At 37.3% G+C, this 24,998-nt stretch overlaps 1 protein-coding gene across 1 annotated transcript; it reads right to left on the bottom strand.

Annotated features, from left to right (window-relative positions):
* Positions 1 to 3,995: 3,995 nt before the first annotated feature.
* LOC149843862 (MLO-like protein 12) lies at positions 3,996 to 14,032 on the bottom strand. Its single transcript, XM_090000982.1, has 14 exons — positions 13,922 to 14,032; positions 13,771 to 13,828; positions 13,170 to 13,387; positions 12,969 to 13,085; positions 12,763 to 12,823; positions 12,580 to 12,668; positions 12,052 to 12,126; positions 11,806 to 11,894; positions 10,722 to 10,771; positions 8,815 to 8,855; positions 8,519 to 8,692; positions 5,804 to 5,839; positions 5,601 to 5,729; positions 3,996 to 4,358 (listed from the first exon to the last, which is right to left on the bottom strand). Exons 1-14 carry the CDS (start codon positions 14,030 to 14,032, stop codon positions 3,996 to 3,998), a joined length of 1,611 nt encoding a protein of 536 aa, XP_089857108.1.
* Between the last annotated feature and the right edge of the window lie 10,966 nt (positions 14,033 to 24,998).

Here is a 24,998-nt window from a genome sequence, read left to right as displayed (position 1 = left end):
TCTCGCAGGAACCAACGAGACATGAACAACAACTTTTTTCTATACACGCAATTCATTGAGGATCTGCCAACTCAACAGACCAAACAACGAGCATTTTGCTCAACGTGGGTACTCCGCTAACCCATAATCTTTGGAGAGAATCTAAAAGTTTAATTGAGTCTCACATACCCAAAGGTGCAAATTCATCCAGCCGATTCCAACGTGCATTCTCTGCATGCACAAGGCAAAAGCCGCGCTCCACTTGTGAGCTTAACACACAACTGGTACAAATCTTTGGCTTATCTATGTTCTCTTAACCAACTGAACATCAACCTTACACTTCTGCTTATCATTGACAAGATGTCTCATACCATCCTGCCAACATCTTGCTTCTAAGTTAGGCCAACCACACTTTAGTTGTGCAAAATTACGTAACCAAGATAAACCATCGTTGTCCTCTTCAGTGTCGCACACAATGAAGAACAAGGTCTCCGTGAATCTTTTTGCTCTGATGCCAATTTGTCACGGGCTTCCTTTTTTCGATAAGCCAGTGCGGTGTGATGGTCCTTTCTTACTGCCGCAAGCCTAATCGCTCTGTCAGAGGCATAGAATGCTTCGCAAACCCGTGACGCACCTAGTTGGTCAGCTTAATGGCCAAAGGCTGCATCCCAACACCTTTCCATGTGTTGAATCATATTGATTGTCTCTGCGCACCACCCCGTGTGCAGCTAGCCTAGCGAAAGATGATCAAACGCATTTCCAAATGTGTATTCCATGTAGTCAATGTCACTTAGTGCATAGTTGTCTCATACCAGCTATCACTTCTGAAAGAGGCACAAACTTTGTCTTAGCCTTGCGTGCCATGGAGCGTATTGCGACTCCATTCACACGACATAGCAAAACTTTATCACTGAAGGAACAAGGCCTTACGGCCCCCAGTCCGTAGACCAGTTGATGATTGAACACCATAGTGAAGAGCACCACCCAGACTCATTCGGCGGTGCCTAGGCATTCACTCGTCGAGCCTTGAGTCACCATACTCGGTTGGAACCACCTAAGGTGATTCCTGGGAGAATTAGCCCTAACCCATACGCACCCTCGTGTGTCCAACCGCTACGCGTGGAAAACATCTTGCAAGTTGAGAGGTCCTTAACCAAATCTCCAAAGGCAACATCCTCTGATCTGTTGGCACTGCTTAACCGAACAACGCTCTACATTTGTGCCGCCACACAGTGATGCACTAACGACGATATTGATGCCTATTGCATGTCATGCTACCACCGCACGTCACCGATCAAGCGAACGCATACCGCATGTTGCTACACTCAATGCATTTTTCACTCAGTAGAGCTCCACACTGCACATGCCTCATTCTGAAAGCTCGGCTCGGAACACTCTTGGTAGTTTGTTTAATGCCTCCTTTTTCATGTGTTGCACCATGCTTAATGTCTCCTCATGGCCCTAAGCCTGTCTTTATTGATTGTTAAACTAATATTAAACATAACCTATAAAACCGGCAAGTTACAAAGCCGAATCTCAAAAAGGAAAGAGAAAAAAAAAGACAAGCAACAATGTTGTCATTCATGTTAGTTGCATGACGTGTAGACCAGTTCACATGCACACGCACGACTGTGGATCAGGTGCAATCACATTTCACACTCTGAGTGCACCGCTGCACCTGAAAGTGGTGTGCCCTGGCTTTGAATGGTTATCGTTTTGGCACAATTTCATACATAAGTGTTATGCCCCTAACACTGTATCTCCTTCCAGATGTGCATAGTGTTTATAAAAGGACACTACTTAGCTCAATCAATCAAATCATCTTATGGGACGGTCCATGTTGATAAATCATTACTTTTATGAAGACTACGGGTATGTTTGATCGTGTGTGTAGCACGGGATGAGCGGCGAGCAAATGTTGAACGCGGCCGAAGTGTGGAACAAGCGTCCCCCGTTCCATTGGGAACATCACTTAAAAAAATAAATTAGTGGGAGGGGTGGCCTCTCTCTCTTCTTTCCTCCTCTTTCTTCCCCTTCTTCTTTTGTTAGTACTCTGCATAGAAAATTTTTTTGATTAAGGTTTTGAGTCAATTTTTTTAATTAGGGTTTTTTTATATTTAGTTTGATTATGATTTTTCTTTGATTTAATTAGGGTTTTTTTTAATGTTTTTCTTTGATTTTCTTTAATTAGTGCTTTTAATAAAATATATTTAATTAGGGCTTTTGGTATTTAATTTGATTAAGGTTTTTTTCTTATTTTCTTTGATTACGGCTTTGAATCAAATATCTTTAATTAGGGCTCTTAATATTTAATTTGATTAGGTCTTTTATTATTTAATTTTCTTTTATTAGGGATTTTAATCAAATTTATTTAATTAGGGTTTCTTATAGTTAATTTGATTTGAACTTTTCTTGTATTTGATTAGTGCTTTTTTATTTATTTTTATTAGGGTTTGAATTAAGGGGTTTTATATTTAATTCTATTATTTAATTATGGTTTTTTTATTTTATGGTTTATTTTTCTTGTATTTTAGGGTTTTTTGGTTTATTTATGATTTATTTTCTTGCATTTTAAGGTTTTATAATTTATTTATGGTTTTTGTATTTATATATAAAAAAATATATAAATTCTTATTTTTTCTCAAATTACCCAAAATTTAAATATTTTTTGATACTTGAATCCAGTTTGAGATCCATATTTGAGGCTAAAATCTATAATTTATTAGATCCATTATGACACTGATTAAAGCATTTATATATAAAAATTATCAATTTTTATTTTTTCTCAAATTACCCAGATTTTAAACAATTTTTTTGTATTTATATCTAATCTGAGATTCATATCCAGGGATAAAATCTATAATAAACACCTTAAAACACTCATGTGGTGGGGTGGATCAAGTAGTACAATCTAAACCAAAGTTATCCGACCATTATTCTTATGTACCAAAACCACCCGCACAATGTAAAAATCAATCGTCCGATACAAGAAACATAACTTCTTGTCTAGTCCAAAGAAACGTTGGATGTATTACAGTTGTTACAGAAGATCCATTGTGTTTGTTATGTTGTTCTATTCAATCTTAGACAAGCAATCAAAAGCATCTTAAAGAATTAAGAGAGTTCCCCCAATGTCAACCTTTGTGGGCCTTAGAACTAAAATTCTTTTTCCTAGTATAAGAACATCTTGAAGATCTATGAATAGACTGGTGACCGTTAACAAAACAATATTGATTAGAGATTTGATTGAAAATTGTGGACAATAAGATGATCCCAATCAGACAACAGCTGTCCACCAAATTTGAGTATATATATATATATATATATATATATATATATATATATATATATATATATGAGAACCGAACACAGTATGCCCTCTTTTTTAGTTCTGCCTCGTTAGGCCCCATAGTTTGATGTATTTTATGATAGATCAGAACCGTTAGATTATTTATCATGCTCGATTTAGTGGGAATCGATTCCACAAAAAATGTATTTTTATGAGCAAAAAACAATTGATGCCTTCATAGCCATTGATTTTAAATCACCCGAAAAACCTATATAGAGATCAGATTCCAGTGATCCAAAAGCCGGTCCCCAATAAACAAAACCTATAGATCACATCTATGGTGTTAGATGTGAGAAAAAATACTGAAAACTATGATTTTGAAGGGCCTAACAGGAAGAACAAGCACATTTCTCTCTCTCTCTCTCTCTCTCTCTCTCTCTCTCTCTCTCTCTCTCTATATATATATATATATATATATATATATATATATATATATATATATATATATATATATATATATATATATATATGAAGAACCCTCGCCGAGAACTGGGACACTTAATGGGCCCTCCCCCCTGCGAGGTAAACCCTGAGTGGGGTCACCTACACCCACCAGTTAATGGCACCCGCAATAATCCTCTATATTTCCATACTTTATCTTTATCAGAATGTCTCTATCTACATTGACAGCAATATAATCAACCTAGCCACGAACAAGAAACCAAGATTATGTGTAGGCATCTTGAAGTCCAAAGGAGATCTCGCCATCATAGTTCTCTTTCTTTGGGGGTAAGATGTGGGCAACTCGAGGGTGTTCCTCTTCTGTTATCTCTGAGTTTGATGAGGCAATTTTACCACCATGGATGGCATTGAAGCTCAACTCTGCAGGGTCATGTGATGCAGAATCACCCATTTGTATGCATGAATCAGGACTCGGAGTAATCAAGCGGTTTGGTGACTGATTGGAGCTGTGGCTTTGATCAATGCTTTGGCTGCTGTTTCTCACTTTCTTTATTGCAACGTCATGCCAGCTTCTCAAACCCTTTGATATGCTTTCTGTGAACACTTCATTCCTCATTCGGCTGCCCATCTACAAAAGGCAAGATGGCATGGTTATTAAGGGTGTCAACGGGTCAGACCCATGCTAAAATGGGTAGGTCCAAGCCTTGATCCGACTAAGTGAAATGGGTATCGGATCCGGATTTGTTGACACAGTAACGGTCATAACCATGTTATTTAGGGTAATGAATAATTTGAGCTTTTTTAACGAAAAATAAATAATTTGTGTTGAGTTCCAATAGAAAGGGAAAGAAAACAATTGGTTTTGTTTTTTTTTTTCAGAAAGAGAAGATCAAAGTCCATGTGTATGATTTTGATGGGTTGTCTTTACGGCAATTAATTAGGAATTTAAGTAGGTGGTACATCATCTATGCCATGTTTATAAAAGTATTTTCCTTGAGTACAAAATTCTGTCATCTGTAAATGTGATGACATCACAAATCCTAGAGCCTAGTAGACTTAAATTAATCCATGTATCTAAAGTTATGAATTTACCATTAGATACATGAATATAGCTCATGTGCTTTCTCATTAGATATCCCACACCGGTCCTTGTGGAAATTGGACATAGGTAAGAAATAAAAGTGAAAAAAATTAATCAAATATTAGGTCCTAGACATGTTACTGTATAAATGACCTTTAAGATGGATTTCCGCCATGAAAAGAATTCTAAGTAGGATCTCTTGATTAATTCCTTTCCTGAGAATAAGATTAGCCCATGAAAAAATTTGCCATAAATCTTCACTTGCGTTAACAGGTTTGTTTCTGACTATAAAAGCAGCAGCAAAAGAGAATGAAGTACAAAATTTAGAGACCCTAGCAAGCAAGATGTTTCAGTTTTCAATTTCTTCATCCATCACATCTCCATTTTAACTTGTCATTTCCTGAGACATCATCAGATTTTCTTTTTATATTTTTTCCAGAGAGGATCTGATGCTTGGCCTACTTTGGAAAATAGAAAAGATCAACTTTGGAATTGACCACAGGAATGCATTTGGTTAACCATAAAATAAATGACATTTTTTGGATATGAATCTGAATTACAAAAATTCTTTGAGTATTTCATGCATATAAGCTTGCTTTGTGCACTGAGTTGTAATCTCTAAGACAAATTTAAAATATGGCGTGTGGCCTATTGATTCATTGATTAGAAACAGTCGAAAATCTTAAACCATAACAAATAACAGACCGAACAAAGAAAAGCAAGGGTAAATACATTAGCTCATAAGGATTATAATAAAGTAAGGCACAACTTTGGCATTGGTGAGAGTACCTGAGTGATGAGTGCATATTGGGGAAGAGTTACATAGCCACAGAGCAGTAGAACGCAGGCACCTGTTGCAATCTTTATGGCAATGTTTTCTGTCCTGTCATGGAAGCAAGATCCTGTTCCAAACTCAAACTGTGAAAGCAAAATAACAATCAACCATAGGGAACTTGGAAAAGAGCTATCTTGGTATTTTATATTTTACTTACCAGTGTCCACACAAAGAATGCTAGTTGGAAGGAATTCTGTAATCAAAAGAAATTAGTTTTTTCATTAGCTTCTTGTGGTAAAAACTTAGATATAATACTGTAGATGATATAACAAATAGCAAAGATGATAAGGGTCGGATCAGGTGATATGACAACACAATTTTTTGTGTTTTGAAATCACCATCATTAGTGCTATTTATATCTTTGTGCAATGTTGATAGCAGTGCTTTTTGGTGGGCCCTATTGCCTACATATTGAGTGGTGGTGATGAAGGCCATGAACGGTGGTGATTTTCAAACGCAAAGCATTCATATTCTGGCACATCACCTAATCTGACGCTTTAATGATTAAAAAATATTTTGTGTCAATCAGAATGTTACATGTGTTAAAATTATTAAAAAACAAACTTAAGCATTTTTTATAGCCGATTCAGGTTAGTATCGTATCGATTTTCTGCCGCTACAACGATACTAACAACATTCGGCAAAACACCTTACCCATTAAGAATCTCCACTCTTCCCCTTCCCCTTCCCCTTCCCCTTCTCCAACAACGGTATAATCAAGATCAGTGACTATGGACCAGAAACCAAGAACTAACGTCATTAGTTGCCGAAGCTAAAACAACTAGCTACTTTTTGAAAACCAAGAAGTCCAAGAAGTCTCGATGGCTCATCTCTCAGGTTCGATCACCACGGGCTTGAGCTAGGGCTAGGTCTAAACCAGCCAAAGCTTGAACATCTCAAGCTTTACTCATGATTGTGCTTTTCACCAGCCTACTCATGACAAGCTGTTGGTATGGTGCATACATAGTGACAAAAGTTTAAAACGGCAAAATCTCTAGAGTCCTATTTTGAAAATTTTCATAAATCTTGCATTTTTTCGGTAAAATCTTGGCAGTAAAAAATGAATTAAAATATATAAAAAATTTATTTTTTATAAGAAAATATAAATAAAACACATTTAAAAATAAAAATATTGTGATAAATATCTGCTAAAACGGTAAATATCATGATATTTGTCACGGTTTGAAAATCTCGCGAGAAATTGCCGTTTTAAACTTTCAGGCAATTTCTCGCAATATTATCGCGAGATTTTTATAAATCTCGCGATATTTGTTACAGAGGGTGCATATGGGTAACAGATCCAGCAGTGGCACCTGAGCACCTGGAAGGACATTGGCCCAGTTTGCATCTGCCATTTCAGCCAAGTAGGTCCCAATTAGAAGAGTATTACACTATTTGAGCTGCTTAAGTACTCATGAAAGCTGGTCATATTTCATTCAACCTTGGCGTTCATGAACTCGATCACATTAATTTCATGCTGTCTATCAAACATATTTTGCGGTTGGATGTGGTGAATGATATTACGAATGATGTATACTCTATGGTGCTGATGGTTTTATATGCAAGGTGATTCGAGAGTTTTTTGCAGTTGGATGTGGTGTAAGAAATCATGAATGATGCAAACTCTATGCTGCTGATGGTTTTACGGAACCAACGGGATCAGGTGTAATCACCAACCAGTTGAGGATCCATTGGCCAGTTTGGTTCTATTCATCCCTATCCTCATAAACCTATGGGATCTCATTGTTGCAAGTTGTTTTAATTAGATCGGAACCTGTAGATGGATTCAGTATTGTTAATCTGAAAGGAATCAATCCCTGGATTTCAGTTTTTGACAAATACTATTTTCTTAAAATGTTGGTGTTTTTGCAACTGTGGAGTTTTGAAATCACCAATTTATGCATATAGGTTTAATTCTGGCAATTCAAATACCAATATTCACTAGGTGGACCATGTAGATCACATGTAGGGGTGTCAACGGGACCCGACCTGGACCAAACCCTATAGGGTCCGAGTATGGTGACAAATAAGAAGACCCGATTAAGACTCGGGTCCGGACCAGAAGGTCCGATTAATACATTGACCTGGGTATAGTTTATGAAATTTTATACCAGACCTGGGCCCGACCCAAGTTCCGATTAAGACCCACAATTTTTCAATGTAAAAATTACAAAAAATATTATTTTACCGGGTATGGTCCAGGTCTGGTTCATGTAGTTCTTATTGGGTCCGGGTATGGTTTCTCTTATAGTAGACCCGATTAGACCCGGGTCCGGACCTGACACCAAACCCGAAAATCTGGTCCAAGTTTTGGTTCCACCTGGGTCCCAACCAAACCCAATCCATTGACACCCCTAATCACATGATTTGATTAAAAAAAAACTGTCAACAATAAGATTCCAAGATGGGTTATAACGATGGGGATGACATAAGGGTGGAACTGAATCGTGGACCGGCCATATTTCTTTAGCACACATCAGGTTGTTAAGGGGGCGTTTGATTGTTTGATTGCGCGGACAGTCCGTGCACCACATGGGCCTCAAGTGTGCCCGCTTGACCATGCAAACGTGGGGCGTGCAGGACAATGTTGATCTGGGATGCTTTTTCTTGTTGGAGCGTACTCTGCCCTCTTCCCTGGAACGGGGGAGAACAGAACAGACAACTTTGGACCAAAAGGAAAAACATTTTACCGTCCTTGTTTAGGGCTGCCCGGCGGACAAGACAAGACAGGGTGTTCTTGTCTAGGCCTGTCCGTGAATTAAACTCCCCCTAAAATGCCATCACTGGATCAATACCATGGCCATGTGTAACCCACAAGTGTTAAAAAAGGAGGTGAAAATGATAATCTTATGTTATGTTCCAAATATCATACCTGAAATAAGATGAAATGAACGAGGTGTAGCATAAATTGAGGCCGTCCGAACCAGAAGAGATTGTCATGAGGCTTCACTAGCAATGTGCCCCCAACAACACTCGATTCCTGTTCACTCTCCACTGACATTCTAGTGATGATAACTTGAAGTTTGGTTCCAACAACCAAGACCATCTATGCAAAGAAGCCAAAGATTACCACAAAAATATATATTGCACCTCTCTTCCTTAAATTTTTTTTATCAATATTTGCAGATGCTACTGAAGAGATGGCTGAAAGTTGGTCCTCAATCTTACCGCCAAAGGTATAAATGGTAGCCAAAAATAGTTATAAAACCCTGCGATTATGGCAAAGTAGTCAGCAAAAGATTATATATGGGGTAATACATCTGTGCTAATTAAAATATGCTATATGAGTTTTTCAATCAATTAGCATGTTTCATTGAGCACGGTGACAATTTCGTAGGTTTCATTTCACTGTATATATATACAGAGAGAGAGAGAGAGAGAATTGGGTATGTGGAAAATTGATACATGCTAAATGGCTTTTTCTGCTCTTTTTGTATTTTTTCGCAATTTCGATCCCATAAATGTGTTGGACATAGTCAATTTATGAGGAATTCACACCTGGATCATGTGTGTTCTATGAAAAAAAAATGATATTTGGAGCCTTTAAACTTTACAAAGATTTTGAACTGTTGATTTTTTGAACCTTATAAAAATCCACCCATGTGTCGGCACTAAACACTTCATAGCTGATCCCTATAAAATCAAGTACATGGATCACATCTGTACTGTAAGAATTTAAAAGTAAAATGAGAAAACCTGAAAAGCTCATTTAGCACATATCATTTAGCATCTATAATTTCGCACCTACCCATTATATGTATATACCTTAAGCTTTTATAAGGATGTCAGCAGTTTTAATTTATTAAAATAACTAAAATACTTATAAAGAAATGGTATTTTTTAAACCAACAAAGACAGATGGTTTGCACACAATACCAAGATTGGCTGAGAATTAGAGAATAGTATAAATCTAGCAAATTGATTTTTTGTTGTGGTTTTGCCTTTTTGTCAATTGAAAAATTAAGTGTCTTTATCAAACACTAGTCTAAGTTATCACCTAAAAAAATCAGGCATCATGTAAGTTGTCGCTAAAAAAATCAAACGTTTGATTTTTTTCAAGTGACAAAAGAGCAAAACTGTTTGTCCTATTTTCTTGTTCATGATCAGTTATGTATTATGCCAAAAAATAGTGTCATATATGTCATTAGCTATTTTTAAATTGCAAGTTTACTTTTTAAAGTCAAAACATCACTTTAACTTTTCAAATAAATATTAATAATATTTGTCTCTTCTTTCTCCATTAAAACAGCAGGCATAATCTACCTCTAAAAGTGGTTACACATTTTAAAGTTTGCTATATTCAACGCCACTAAAGCTAATGTAATACTATAAAGAGTTCCAAGACTCTAAATAGGGCCGGACTAACAGAAGTGGGCATGTTCCGGCTCGGCTCGTTAACAATAGATTGAGCTCGTAGCTCAGCTTCTGTTTGTGTTTAGTCGAGCCGAGCTCATTCCCAAATAAGACGAGCTGGCTCGTGTAAAAACATTTCATGTTATTGATAAATGGAACATATATATTTTCACCAATGGGGGTTCCGCTTGTCTGATAGGAGCAGCTAGTGCAAGTCACCTTGTGTTGGGAGGTTGCAGGTTCAAAACCCAATGGTATAGTTGTCTAACTGGTAGAGGGGTCTGCCTAACCTCAGCTTGCCTTAGAAAAAATATAGATATTTTCATATATTATACTTAAATATATATATTAATTATATATTACACTTAACAATTCAGATTATATATATATATTATTAATCCTTCTCTTTTTATATTTTATACATAAAATATATATTATATATAAAAATATAATTTTCTATCTATACGAGCTCTCTCAAGACAAGCCGAGCCAAACACCCAGTGTTCAGGCTCGACCAGTTTAAGCAAAATGAGCTGCCCGTGGCTCAGCTTGTCAGCTATGAACCGATCACCAGCGAGTTCATGACGAGCCAAGCCAAGCCGAGTCACGAGCTGCTCAATTCGTTTGCCACTATACGTAATAGTACAAAGAGTTTCAAGGTTAGAGTAACACTATACATATGAGAGAGAGAGAGAGAGATGATGTGATGTGAAAAGTCGTACCACGAGCGTTGAAAAATATCAGCAGAAGGGAAACGATCCAGATCCACAATCTGTACAGCGAGAAAGTAGCTCACCTGAGTTCTCCGATTTGACATCATTGAAAGACGAAAGCATAAACCAAATTAAAGAGCGCATACATGGACGCCCTTCATCCATTTGATGAAGGGGAGCCATTAACGGATGGCTTCTTTCTTTAGATGGGTCACACAAATTTTTCCCAGAGCCATTCAAGTTTTAGATGAACGGCATCTACAGCACCGAAAAAAAAATGGCTGAACCAATAAGAAAGAGACGATGAACGGCATCCAAGTATGGATGAAAACAGAACGGATGTGGTTTGGATACCCGACCGAACCGAACCGAAACTGTTTACTCGAGTTTGGTAAAAAATTTCAGATCCGAATATGTTCGGTATTGAGTTTTGCATTCAAACCCGATCTGGAAGCAGACAAAACCCCGGATCTGACTAAAACCCAGCCCCATTATGTGTAAATGTCATGTTTTAAGCTAGTCAGTTCTGGATTCAGTTTTATTTAATTCCATCTAAACCCGAATCTGAAACCAAACCGGACTTGTTAATGCCTAAACCCAACCTGAGCCCTACCCTTTTACATCCCTACCCAAGGCAGCTTTGTCCTGATTAGGGGGTGTCAAAGGGTCAGGTTTACCCAGACCTGACCCGGACCAAACCCTATAGTGTCAGGGTATGGTGACAAATAAGAAGACCCGATTAAGACCTGGGTCCAGACCCGAAGGTCCGTTTAATACATAGACCTGGGTATAGTTTGTGAAATTTTATACCAGACCTAGACCCGACCCGAGTTCTGATTTAGACCCATAATTTTTCAATGTAAAAATGACAAAAAATATTATTTTACCGGGTATGGTTCATGGAGCTCTTATCCGATCCGGGTATGGTTTCTCTTATAATAGACTCGATTGGACCTGTGTCTGGACCCAATACCATACCCGAAAATCTGGTCCAAATCTGGTTTCACCTGGGTCCAAACCAAACCCGACCCGTTGATACCCCTAGAAATGATGCGCTCTCAATAAAAAATCAAAACTTAATTACCAAACCGACCTGATGCCAACAACCAACTCAAAGTCTTGGTCAAGAGCTCTGACCAGGAACTGCTGAAAATTGTAGCTGCTACCTTGCACCAGGTGGGCCTGAAACAGACCAAAATTCAATAAATAAATAAATAATTTTGACATTCTTTGTAACCTGTTTTACAAGCAACTCACCATTATTCAACAGATCAAAAATAATCCATAAATATATAAAAAAAATTGGCATCTTTTGTAACCTGTTTTACAAGCAACCCACCATTATGAATCCATGCCGAAGAGTGAAGTAGTCTGCTTTAGTCACCGGCTTGGAAAATTGCCTAAGGAAACAAACCTGCACCAAAAGAGTAAAGAATATCAGATGGATGAGTTCATTAATTAACTAATTCAGTAAATAAATTTGAAAGACTTGGTATGAATTTATGTCATAAGTATCACCTATTTTTTTTAAATATATCAGGATTTTAACACGATATTTTCAATAGCTAGTGTTATACCAAAAATAACGTGGTATTTTAAAACAACATTTATATTGAAAATAATCATAGTTTTCACCTGATCTTAGCCCATCATTAATGCAACCAAAACAGTTCTTGCAATACTTTTAGATTATGAATATTTATATTATATATTTGTAATATATAGATGAAAATATTATATATATTATGTATGAATACATTTCTAAGATTTTCCATAGTAAAACTAGTTTTTTTTTTTAATATCGCCAGATTTTTGCTCTCCTAAAATTTTTAAAGGGGGATTCGTGAGTATGATGCGAATAACATACTGGCCAAAGGAGAAAAGGATGGTCACTCCAAAACTTCAAATGCCGTCGGCCAAATGAGGTTTGTCTGGTCAGCCTGAACCTCCTTGGATCTGAAATGAGTTCCAACACATTTAACTGTTTAATTCGTCTAAGAAAAAAAAATCATAGCAGTAGTAATGTTATGTCTATAAAAGGAATTATCACCATAAGAGAATTGGTATTCCAGAGTTCTTGTCTCGTCCTCCCATGTTTTCCAACGCCTCATCTAAGTAAATAGTATGCTTAATTAGGTTAGAAGTAGCTTACATGAACGTATGCATGCATGCCTGTGTAGTGCCTTGAGTCTTTCTTGCATGCTGTAATATGGGGATGCATGTAGAGAGAGAGAGAGAGAGAACTCAAATTAATACCTTGGCTCTCCCGAGGGCCATAATTAAAAGGCAATGGAGAACATGGAAGACTGCCAAAACAAAGATGAATATGTGCAGTTGGTTGATCCCTTTTCTGGATATAAGGGAAACCATACCCTACAAATCATACACGCCCATATCATAATTAAAAATTGCAAGAAAATTTCTCAAATTAATGACGAAATTATAGCATCTCTAAACCTTCATTTCACAAGAGGATGATAGGCTATTTGCGCCCTCACCACCACCATCATCATCATCACTACCACCATCATTTCCCTGATTGGTGAGTGAGTTCTTTGAAGAGGAGAAAGAACAAGGGGTGAGGGAATCACCAACGCTTTTGGGCACACATATTTTTGATATGGGTTTCTGGCCAACAGAGAGAAGCAATGACAGGAAGCCCAACAACATGAGTTCTGCATGAAACCATCAAAAAGTGTATACGGAAATCAGCTAATGCTAAAATTCCTTTTTATTCATTTTGTTAATAGAGAGGTATTTTTTTATGAGAAACCCTGAAATCAGAGACCTAGTTGCTCTGGCTATGCCTACTGTACTTATGGTTGCTGTCCTGTCCCGACGGTGTAAACCTCACACCCCTTGCCCCAAGGGAGTTACCTTTCTTCTGCATAAGCAAGGGGTATAGTACCCTTACTCTTGATAATGCAAGGAGCTGACATCCGTGAGAATGAAACCCTGACCACCCATGGCCCCCCTCTCACTATGCCAAACCCCTTGGGGCTCGTAGAAAACATATCTTACCTGCTACAAACATGCATAAATTTCAGGTTCTCTATACCTTGCTTTATCTTGTGAAGAGCTTTATCGAGGGACTTTTTCTTCTTTTTCAATAGAAACTATAAGGAAATGAGCAAGCAATTACACACCTCAATCAACTGCTACCATTAACAAATAGGAAAGGTAAACTAACCAAGAGGAAGACAGCATACTCTTGTTAGAAGGTGAAGACCACGTTCAATAAGGACGGAGGTGAAAATCAAACCAGAACACACCACACTAACTGCCCATGTGGGCGTCTCTTCTAAGGAACGGGAATCCATAGTTGCTGTACCAGCTTGGGTCCTTTTTCCTTTGCTATCTGAGCGTGGCTACCTTGTTGGCAGATGGGACTGGTACTTCTTGTCCTTCCCACTAGAACATCTAGATTCGGAAGATGGAAATGCTCTCTCTCTCTCTCTCTCTCTCTCTCTCTCTCTCTCTCTCAAACTTAATTAAGAGGATGTTGCATCAAAATATTCTTAAACCCAAAGGCTTGCCCTCTTTTAAGCTAACACCAATATAGTAATGCCACGTGTTTTTCCTTGAAGTTGGCGACCAGGGCCCACAAAGACCCCTGACTCAATGAAAGCCGAAGGGACATCAAGTTTGAAACCCACCGGGTTGCAGACTAAGTCTAAGGGCTGTCCAAGGTACTTTGGATGCCGCCCATCATCAAACCCTGAAACCATTCAAAGCTTTTTGTGGCGGACAAATTTCAGGTATCCATTTTTCAACCATTGATGTTGAACAGCATCTAAAATTTTTGTGAGACCCATCTAGGTTGGGTCTGAATCCGGATCTAATGAAGTCTACTATAAGAGAATCCATATGCGGACACAATAAAAACTACATGAACCATACCCGGTAAAAATAATATTTTTTATCATTTTTACATCGAAAAATTGTGGTTCTTAATCTGAACTCGGTTTGGGCCCAGGTCTGTTATAAAATTTTACAAACTATACCCAGGTCCATGTATTAATCGGACCTTTGAGTTCGGACCCGAGTCTTAATCGGGTCTTCTTATTTGTGACCCTAGCCAGACCTTATAGGGTTTGGTCCAGGTCGGGTCTGGTTAACCCGACCAGTTGACACCCTTAATTCTTCCTCAATGTTTTTATTAGAGAAAGCAACAAATTTTATAATAACTGGTTTGTAGGGGTGTCAATGGGTCGGGTTTGACCCATACCATACCCTATAGGGTCAAGGTATGGTGATAAACAAGAAGCTCTGATTAGAATCTGGGTTGGACCCAAAGGGTCCGATTAATATATGGAGTCGGGTATAGTTTGTGAAATGTCATACCCGACCGGAGCCTGACCCGAGTTTCAACTAAGATCTGCAATTTGGGTATGGTGATAAACAAGAAGCTCTGATTAGAATCTGGGTCGGACCCAGAGGGTCCTATTAATATATGGAGTCGGGTATGGTTTGTGAAATGTCATACCAGACCGGAGCCTGACCCGAGTTCCAACTAAGATATGCAATTTTTCAATGTAGAAAAGATAAAAAAATATTATTTTACCTGGTCCGGGTCTAGTTTATGGAATCCTTATAGGATCCGGGTATGGTTTCTCTTATGGTGGACCCGTTTAGACTTGAGCCCAGACCCAGTACCATCATCTCAAATCAGGTCTGGGTTTGGTTCTAAGTGGATCCTAACCAAACCTGACCCGTTGGCACCCTTACTGGTTTATATCATTTGAGGTGCCTATATATGGGACCAGGTTCAACTAGAGGAGCAAATAACACGGGACCAGTGTGGTCCTTGTGTAGGCCATTGGTGCTGCTCAAGTGTTGAGAATATGGCACCTTGGCTTAAGTTAATTAAACAATATAATCGGGTCCTCCTCAGCGGGACCTGATCCACTTCCACAGATCATCTGATCACAACCTGAACCACAAATATCACCACTATTCTGGACTTATCACGATAAATTCTCAAAACATCAAAATATTGAACAAATTAAAAAAATGTAGCACTTTTTTTTTTAAATTCCCTGTAGATCAGGATAATGTACCATAAAATAATTTTTGTATTTATATTTATATTTATTGAAAAATGAAACAGATTTCACTTGTACTCTCTCTCTCTCTCATACATTACATTTATATGTATAAATCAGCAAGATTTGGGCACAGGAGAAATTCACGTCGTTGAAGTCGACAAATTCAAGATCTTCCCTATCTTTATATATTTCGATTCTATAGTGATTTTTAATATGTTCTTTAATGATTTTCTGTACATTTGTTACATTTCTTATATTCTTAATTTTAGATGTACCAGGACTTTTTGCAAAAAAAATAATTTATTAACATTTATCATAAGATTTTACCTTGGGAAATATCCCAAGAACAAGGTTTTTGACTGCTATGGATCCGGATCTGACATTGACGTAAATGAATCTAGCCTGTTAATGAATCAGATCCTAATCTTTCACTTTATCATATAGCTAATGCGAAAGCTACGTCTGTTTGATTCTTATTTCTCATTACAGCAATTTCAATCACCATGTTAATCTGTTGACTAAGGAACAGTGTACATGTGGTTTAGATCTTTAGGGTTGGCTTTCGTAGTTGAAAAGAGAAGGGTTCATTGGACCATTAAACTTTTCTCTCTATGCATGTACAATTTCAAATAGCCATTCGTACGTGTTCACCATTCTCCTTACTCAAGCTACTGAATGGTCCACCATGTGGTCTTGGACTCTTGGATAGGAAGGTCTCCCCTTACCCTGAGTTCGAATTCCTGTATGGGCAACTTCTTCCGCAAGGCAAAGCAGGAGGCTTTTCTTGGGTTGAGGGGGGGAGGGGAGGGGGGGTGGCACAAGTTTTATGCCTTCAAAACTGGGGCTTTAGGAAGTAAAAGGCAATTGTTATACCATATAAGACAAATAATGGCTCCACTCATCTGGTAGGGATGACTTGTGAATGCCACCAAGATTGACATGACATCACAAGTTTGAAACCCACAGGTGGCGTCCCTTGCCCCAGTCAAGCTGGGTGTACTTCTTGGTGGGCAGGGGGACCTCAAGGGTTTTACCAACCAGAGGGATTTTTTCCTTGGATTATTAAAAAAAAAAAATGTTAACAAAGAACGCACACGAGCAAGATCGATGTAACATGGTTCGGGTGGTCTGGGCTACGTCCACGGGTGAAGTTCATCTTCTCTCTCTCACCGATTTTCAGATAGAGGAGGTTCTATTATATAGGATTCACCATCGACGGAATTTCTTGATGACTAAGGAATCCTCTCCCTTAGGCATCTTGCTGTTCTCATTGTTTCCAAAACCACAATCTATATTTTCCCTTAACGTGATTTGCTTTCATTTGGATGTAATCAGCTTCATCACTTCGTGGATCGAATCCAGATCCTCTAACATATGTTATAGATACAATTAGAAACAGAATAAATTATGTAAACAATTCCAAGAATAGAGATCAGCTGGCGCCGATGAACCATTAAGCGCCAAGACTAGCCACTGTGATCCAACGATGTGTATGCACTATGCAGTCAGGGAATTAACAAAAAGATTGCAATGAATCATGACACACGACAGTACAATCAGAACTGCTCCTATAGCATCTGACACTTACATTAAGCAAAACTCAAGGATTTCTAATACACAATTAATAAATAATTTCACGGAACTCTGTAATATATCCATAGTATTGATGGTTACTTCTTGCAACAATTGGTCACAGTGGATGACACATTTGAATTAACACTGAGGTCGAGTACTTTACCTTCAAACACTTCTTGAGAAAGCTCCACTATAAAATGCTGATGCTCAAAAATTTAGAACTTGGTGAATTGTTGTTCGCCCTTCAAGGATATCCACAATCACAGACATTTCAAGCCTAAGTGAAGGAGAAGGGCTGGTGCATACACTAGCCAAATTCAGCATCGTTGTTGCTTCTTTCTTTGAAAACTTTGATCCTAATTTTGGGTCTACCAATTCCAAGAGGTCGCCCTTTCCTTTTAGCACAAAAGTCTGTGGTGTTATCTTGCAGATGTCAGCATTGGCACATCCTTTTATCACATTTGCAGATTTAGCAGATTAGCAAAGGAATCCTTACTTTTCAACTGCTTGTTATTACAAATAAACCTCTCCAATCATAGCATAATAATGTAACATTGGAATATCAGAACATATCCTTCATTGAGTTTGGAGTAAAAGGGTAACCTTATAATGAGCTCATTGATTCAATATTAGTAGCTTCCCTTCCCACTAGGAAGAATGACCATTTTTTCTTGTTCACCTGCCAAGTAACTTCAATCGACTAATTAAACACTTATTTTGGGAGTGTTAATTCCTGTGTCACTTGTTACAGCAAGCCTGGGGAAACTTTAGCAACAGCTGAAAAACGCTTTTGTTTCCTAGGCAGGTTCTTATCGCAGCATCTACAAGCAAAGGGGAGGAAGTGGAAGTTCCTGTGGCGTGCATGGGTGTTAACGGCCACGTCTTATATGGTGGGAGCATAATGAGTTGGCTGTATCAAGGCACCAGAAATGAATAATGATGTCACAAGGCTCAAGGTAACATTGGGTTTCAAGGTGACCTAAAGTGACATTGGGTTTCAAGGTGACGTTTAAAGTTTCAAGGAGGCCCTTCATTTTTTACCCATGTAATCAATTCTCTTTCCCTGTCTCTCTTGTTTCACCTATATATATATATATATATATATATATATATATATATATATATATATATATATATATATATATATAGGTGAAGTTGCATAACAGAAATCAAGCTTCTGGTGTCTGTGGATGTAGGTCTTATAATATCGAACCACATAAATACTCTCTTTCTTTTCTTTATCATGTTTGCATGAATGGTATGCTTTTCAACATGTTATCAAAGTTAGGTTGTTTGGTTCATGTTTTTTGATCAAGTGATAGCATAGTCAATGGCTGAATCAAGCTCATCGTCTTCCCAATCCTCTCAACAAGCGATGGTGATTCAAGAGCAAGCCAATCCTTCGTTGAAAATCACTACGGTACCTTTAAATAGTTTTAACTATCTTCCTTGGTCAAAATCTGCTACTTTATTTCTTAGTGGTAAAGGAAAATTAGGTTATGTAAATATAAAAAAATCTAAACTTGTTGATGATGATGTCAAATATGAAGAATGGGAGTCCAATGATCACATGGTTATGTCGTGGCTCCTTAATTGTATGGAACCACATATTGACAATGGGTTTCTTTTTCTTGATTCATCTAAAGCTGTGTGGGATGCAACCAAAAATCTATATGGTGAACAATATAATGTTGGGAGGAGATATCAGTTAGCTCAAGAAATTTATAATTTAAAAAAGGAAAATAAATCTTTCACTGAATATCTTGGTCTGCTTCAAGGCAAGTGGGATGAGTTTGATTCTCATATTCCACCTATTACTGACCAAATTGCTTTTCAAAAGTGATGTGAGAAGGAAAAAAGTTTTTCAAATGTTAGTTGGGCTTGGACAAGATTATGAACAAGTCCGGAGTCAAATTTTAATAACCCATGAACTTCCTATATTAAGCTCGGCGTGCGCCACCATCATGAGAGAAGATACACATCGAAAAGTCATGAATAATAAAAATGAAGAAATTGACAACAGCAGGTCTGCTCTTGTCCTGAAACATGAAGAAAGGCAGAATGGTGAGTTCTCATATTATCTAAACCATAAAAAATGTAAAGAGAAAAACTTATTCTGTACCTATTGCAAGAAAGACAATCATACCAAGGATCGTTGTTGGAAGTTAAATAAAAAACCTTTTTTTTCAAAAGGAAACAACAATCAGGATCGTCTTGAAGCCAACATAACTCAGTTAGATTCTAAAGAGGAGCCCTTAACTGTTGAAAAACTGACTCAAATCCTCAAGGAGTTTACCAAATGCAATATGGAAGCTACAATCTCCAAGGAACCAGGTATGTCTTGTTCTTGCTTTATAACTGATTCCTCAAACTGCTCATGGATTATTGATTCTGGGGCATCTGATCATATGACTGGAAAAAGATCATGTCTGGAGAATGTTAAAAATATTAGCAGTATTAGACCAGTTGTTGCTGCCAACGGCTCACATATGGAGATCATCGGAAGGAGTGAAGTAAAGTTTTTTGAAAAACAACTTGATCATGCATTATATATTCCAAGTCTAACTTTGAATCATTTGTCGGTTAGTAAGATTACTCATACTTTGAACTGTAATGTGATATTTACTCCTACTGAGGTTATATTTCAGGATCACAAGACAATGAGGACGATTGGTAAGGGGAAGGAATCAAAGGGGCTTTATATTTTGGATGGAGAAAATAAGGCCTTTCTTATCAATCGACATGATGAAGGAAAAGCATGGCATTTGACACTTGGGCATCCATCAAGCTCAATTTTGAAAAGGTTAAAACCTGATTTACTTTTTGATTGCATCAATTGTGAAGTGTCAATATGCTAAGATGACCCGACTTCCTTTTCCTCAATCAGAAACGGTGTCATCTCATGTTTTTTAACTTGTTCACTCTGATGTTTGGGGGCCCTCGCCTGTGACTTCTTATGATGGATTCAAATATTATCTAACCATTATTGACGATTTTTCTAAAGTCACATGGGTATATTTTCTAAGAAGAAAAGCTGAAGTGTTTGATTATTTTCTAAAGTTTTACAATATGATTCAAACACAATACAACTGCAAAATAAAAATTTTAAGGACAGACAATGGGACTGAATATATGAATAAAAAATTTATAAATTTCAGAAATATGCATGGAATGCAACATGAAACAACTTGTGTTGGCACTCCTCAGAAAAATGGAGTCGCAAAACGAAAAAATCGTCATCTTCTTGAAGTAACAAGATCTCTTCTATTCCAAATGAATGTCCCAGAGACTTTTTGGGCGGATGTAGTCAGTACTGCAAGCTATATTATAAATCGTTTGCCCACTCACATTCTTAATTTCAAATCTCCAATTGAAGTTTTTGATGAAAGAAAACATTCTATTAAACATTTGAAAACTTTTGGTTGCATTGCTTATGTCAGGCAACATCCTTCTAACATAAACAAACTTCAACATAGAGCCTTCAAGTGTATTTTTATTGGTTATGACTCTTCTAAAAAGGGATACCGCTACTATGATGTCGCAAACAAAAAGCTTTATGTTTCTCGAGATGTGAAATTTGATGAAGAGAAATCATTTTTTGAAAAATAAGGGCAAGAATTTCAGGGGGAGCAAGCTTCAAAACCGGGATTTGTCTTTCCTAATATAACTCAAGAATGTGAGGTTACTTGTGAAAACTAGGTTGGAGAAAATGTTGATCTTGATGAAGGTAATTCAATTGAGAATGTTGGTGATGAAAATTGGTTTGTTTGGCGGTCCGAACAAACTATTCGGATGCCAACAAGATACCATGACTTTGTCACTTATAGTGTCGTGACATATCCAATTGAAAATTATTTGAACTATGCTCATGTGTCACAAAAATATTTTGCTTATCTTGCTAAGGTCTCAAACATACAAGAACCAAATACATTTGAAGAAGCTTGTAAAAAGAAAGAATGGTGTGATGCTATGAATGAGGAGATCAAGGCAATTGAAAAGAATCATACTTGGGAAATTGTTGACATTCCTAAAGATAAAAAACTTGTTGGTTGTAAATGGGTGTATAAAGTCAAGTACAAAAGTGATGGAATCATTGAGCGTTTCAAGGCACGGCTCATTGCAAAGGGATATTCTCAAACAGCATGTATAGACTATACTGAAACTTTTGCCCCTGTTGCAAAAATGAACATTGTTAGAATTTTGTTGTCTATTGCTTGCAATTTAAATTGGGATTTATTTCAGCTTGATGTTAAAAATGTTTTTTTTTCAAGGAGATCTCAATGAAGAAGTTTTTATGCAAGTACCACCAGGGCATTCAAGCTATAATAAATCAAATGTTGCTTGTAGACTAAAAAAGACCATTTATGGTCTTAAACAATCTCTGAGAGCATGGTATGCAAAGTTGAGCCAAGCTTTGGAAGGGAATGGATTTAAAAGATATGTTTCTGATAACTCATTTTTCGTAAAGAAAATTACTCAACATATCACTAATGTGCTCATCTACGTTGATGATATTATTATCACCGACAATAATAATGATGAAATTACAGATGTCAAAAAGTATTTACATGAAGTATTTGATATTAAAGATTTGGGACAGCTGAAATATTTTCCTCGTATAGAAATCGGACATTCTAAAAAGGGGTTATACCTGTCTCAAAGAAAATATGCAATAGACTTGAATAAGAAAGGAAAAATGGGTGCAAGGCCAGCCGATACACCCATAGAAGTAAATCACAAGCTCAAAAAGGCTGATGAGGAGCCAATAGAAGACGTCAAGCAATACCAAAGAATTGTTGGTAGACTCATTTATCTCACAGCTACAAGACCAGATATAGCATATGTTGTTAGTGAGGTAAGTAAGTTCATGCACAATCCTCAAAAAACTCATATGAATGCAATTAACAGAATTCTACGATACATCAAGAAAGCTCCAGGACAAGGCCTTTGGTATAAAAGAAATAGAAGGGTAGATGTCTATGGTTATTCTGATACAGATTGGGCTGGCAGTGCATTGGATAGAAAATCTACCACTGGTCTTTGTGTATTTGTTGGAGGTAATTTGGTTGCATGGAAAAGCAAAAAACAAAAAGTTGTATATCGATCAAGTGTCGAAGCCGAGTATAGGGCTATGGCAACAACTGCATGTGAGTTAACATGGACTAAAGCTTTGTTAGAAGAAATTGGCTTTGAAGTTAAAACTCCTATGCCTATGTATTGTGATAATCAAGCAGCTATCCATATAGCGGCAAATTCAGTTTTTCATGAAAGAACAAAACACACAGAAGTTGATTGTCATTTTGTTAGGGATAAAGTTCAAAATAAAGACATATCAACTCCCTTCATCTTCAGCTCAGAACAATTAGCTGATGTTTTGACTAAAGTTGTGCCAAAAGATCAACTTCGATATGCTTTGATACCAATGTTTTGACTAAAGTTGTGCCAAAAGATCAACTTCGATATGCTTTGAGCAAGCTGGCAACATATAATATATATGCTTGACAGCTTGAGGGGGAGTAATGAGTTGGTTGTATTAAGGCACCAGAAATGAATAATGATGCCACAAGGATCAAGGTAACATTGGGTTTCAAGGTGACGTTTGGGGTTTCAAAGTGATGTTGGGTTTCAAGGTGACGTTTAAAGTTTCAAGGAGGCCTCTTTCATTGCTCAAGGTGGCCCTTCGTTTTTTACCCATGTAATCAATTCTCTTTCCCCTGTCTCTCTTGTTTCACCTATATATATAGGTGAAGTTGCATAATGGAAATCAAGCTTCTGGTGTCTGTGGATGTAGGTCTTATAAGACCGAACCACATAAATACTCTTTTTCTTTTCTTTATCATGTTTGCATGAATGGTATTCTTTTTAACATAGCATAACCAGCGCATTTTTTGCAATTCCTCCACTTTCGTTGATCACATCCTCGAGCAACTGAGATGTGACCTGACCTGTAGGGTGTACAGGAAATGGTGGAACCAACCAAAGGATTGGGTTGGTCACAACAAAATGTTATGCTGGTTGTTTACAGGGAGTTTTATCCCCTACTATACTCTGTTTTAGTATAGTTTTTATATGGAGTGTGATAATTCATCATACTCAATCCATTCTACTATTCCTCTCCTTATTCAATACTAGTATGTTTCTCTCGAAAACAAAAAATCCAATGGTTGCTTATGTTTGCAGGTGACATATTTGAATGTTTGCAAAAGAGAAACTTAACTCGAATGGAATTACTGTAATATCGCAACTTTTTCATACTTAGTCATTTTATGATCTTGTCAAAAATTTGGTTAAGTTTGGAAGAAAAATTGTTTGAACCTTGATTTTAGGTGTGAGATCGCTTTTACCAGCGACGTGTTTTTCCTTGGGTCGTGTGAGGTTGAGCGCGTGAATGATATAGCTAAGACCTCGTTGCGTACCCCATAGGGACCACGAGGCATTCACAAAGTTTGAATTCATGCAAAAAGGCACGGGTTGGATACACTTGCAATGTTATAATTGCAAATATCATAATGTGACTACTTGTTTACTGCTTTTTTGAATGCCACTTAGCCCTTGCACGTGTTCACATGTGAATAGAAATGCGATACGTAAATATTAACATTTACGTTGACGGTTGATTAATTATACATTGCTTTTGCACGTATTGACGCGAACGTCCTATGGATGATATGCGACATCGGTACACGTATATATGTGGTAATTCACCCATTGGCATTAAGCTAATGCTTGTCACATCTCTGATTGTCAATATATGGTTATCGCCTTCGTCGGCAAGGTTCTTCACTATGTTGGTTATGCTGGAGCACGTAAATGTTTGAGTGTGACCTCAACATTTCTGCTCGTGTTGCCATACGTTGAACACAAGGCCCGATGGGCCTAAGTACCTCAGAAGGAGGAATTGTGACTGGATACGCATATTTAAGCCTAATTATGGATTGGTGTATGAGATGATTTTCATCATCATAATGGCTCCATTATTAAATTGCTTTACTGCTTAAATGCCCGATTAGTTTCGTGTATGTGTGCACTGAGCACATGATTTATCCTTGACACTTGATCTGTCCCATAAGTATGAAAGGGGACTTGAAGTACATTGTAGAAATATATGCTGGTCTTGAGACTGGATTAGATGTTATGAACTCCGTGGAGAGTTTGTGTGGGTTGTAGACCTATTTCGTGAGTTAAGCTCACTTATGCTAAAAATGTGTGGTTACACGTATCTTCTTTTGTAGTATATCCCATGTGCTTCGGATATATATATATATATATATATATATATATATATATATATATATATATATATATATATGAAACATTCATCGTTGCCCTTGAATGCAAATGCTAATTCCATAATCATGTTAATCGTGTGATCATGATAATATTGCTTATCTTGGACCATGGTGTTGGAATTGTATCTTCCTTGCTTAGATGCTTAATATTACTATCTAGATGTGTTAATGCTTGACATTGCCGCTTATCACTTAGTATTACCTCTACCGCACTGCTAGTATTAGTACTATTCTTGTACTTGTCTTGTGCTTGGTTCCTTAGTTGCTTGTTGTTCAGCAGTTGTGTGGCTCAGTTCTTTATTTCGCTTAGTTCCCTCGTTTCGTTGTTCAGTAGTTGATTGGCTTATTTTCCTTGTTCAGTTCATAGTAGTTCA

Source organism: Nuphar pumila, chromosome 3 (genome assembly GCF_984573655.1).
Source record: "Nuphar pumila chromosome 3, dmNupPumi1.hap1.1, whole genome shotgun sequence".
NCBI lineage: Eukaryota > Viridiplantae > Streptophyta > Magnoliopsida > Nymphaeales > Nymphaeaceae > Nuphar > Nuphar pumila.
This window is presented reverse-complemented; position numbering and strand designations above follow the sequence as displayed.

Excerpts from the sequence above, each read along its gene's own strand:
- LOC149843862 (XM_090000982.1), bottom strand. The coding sequence starts at position 14,032 with ATGGATTCCCGTTCCTTAGAAGAGACGCCCACATGGGCAGTTAGTGTG. Across the intron at positions 8,856-10,721 it reads GATATTTTTCAACGCTCGTG|GGTTTTATAACTATTTTTGG; the intron begins GTACGACTTTTC and ends CCATAATCGCAG. Across the intron at positions 5,730-5,803 it reads CATTCTTTGTGTGGACACTG|TTTGAGTTTGGAACAGGATC; the intron begins GTAAGTAAAATA and ends TTGCTTTCACAG.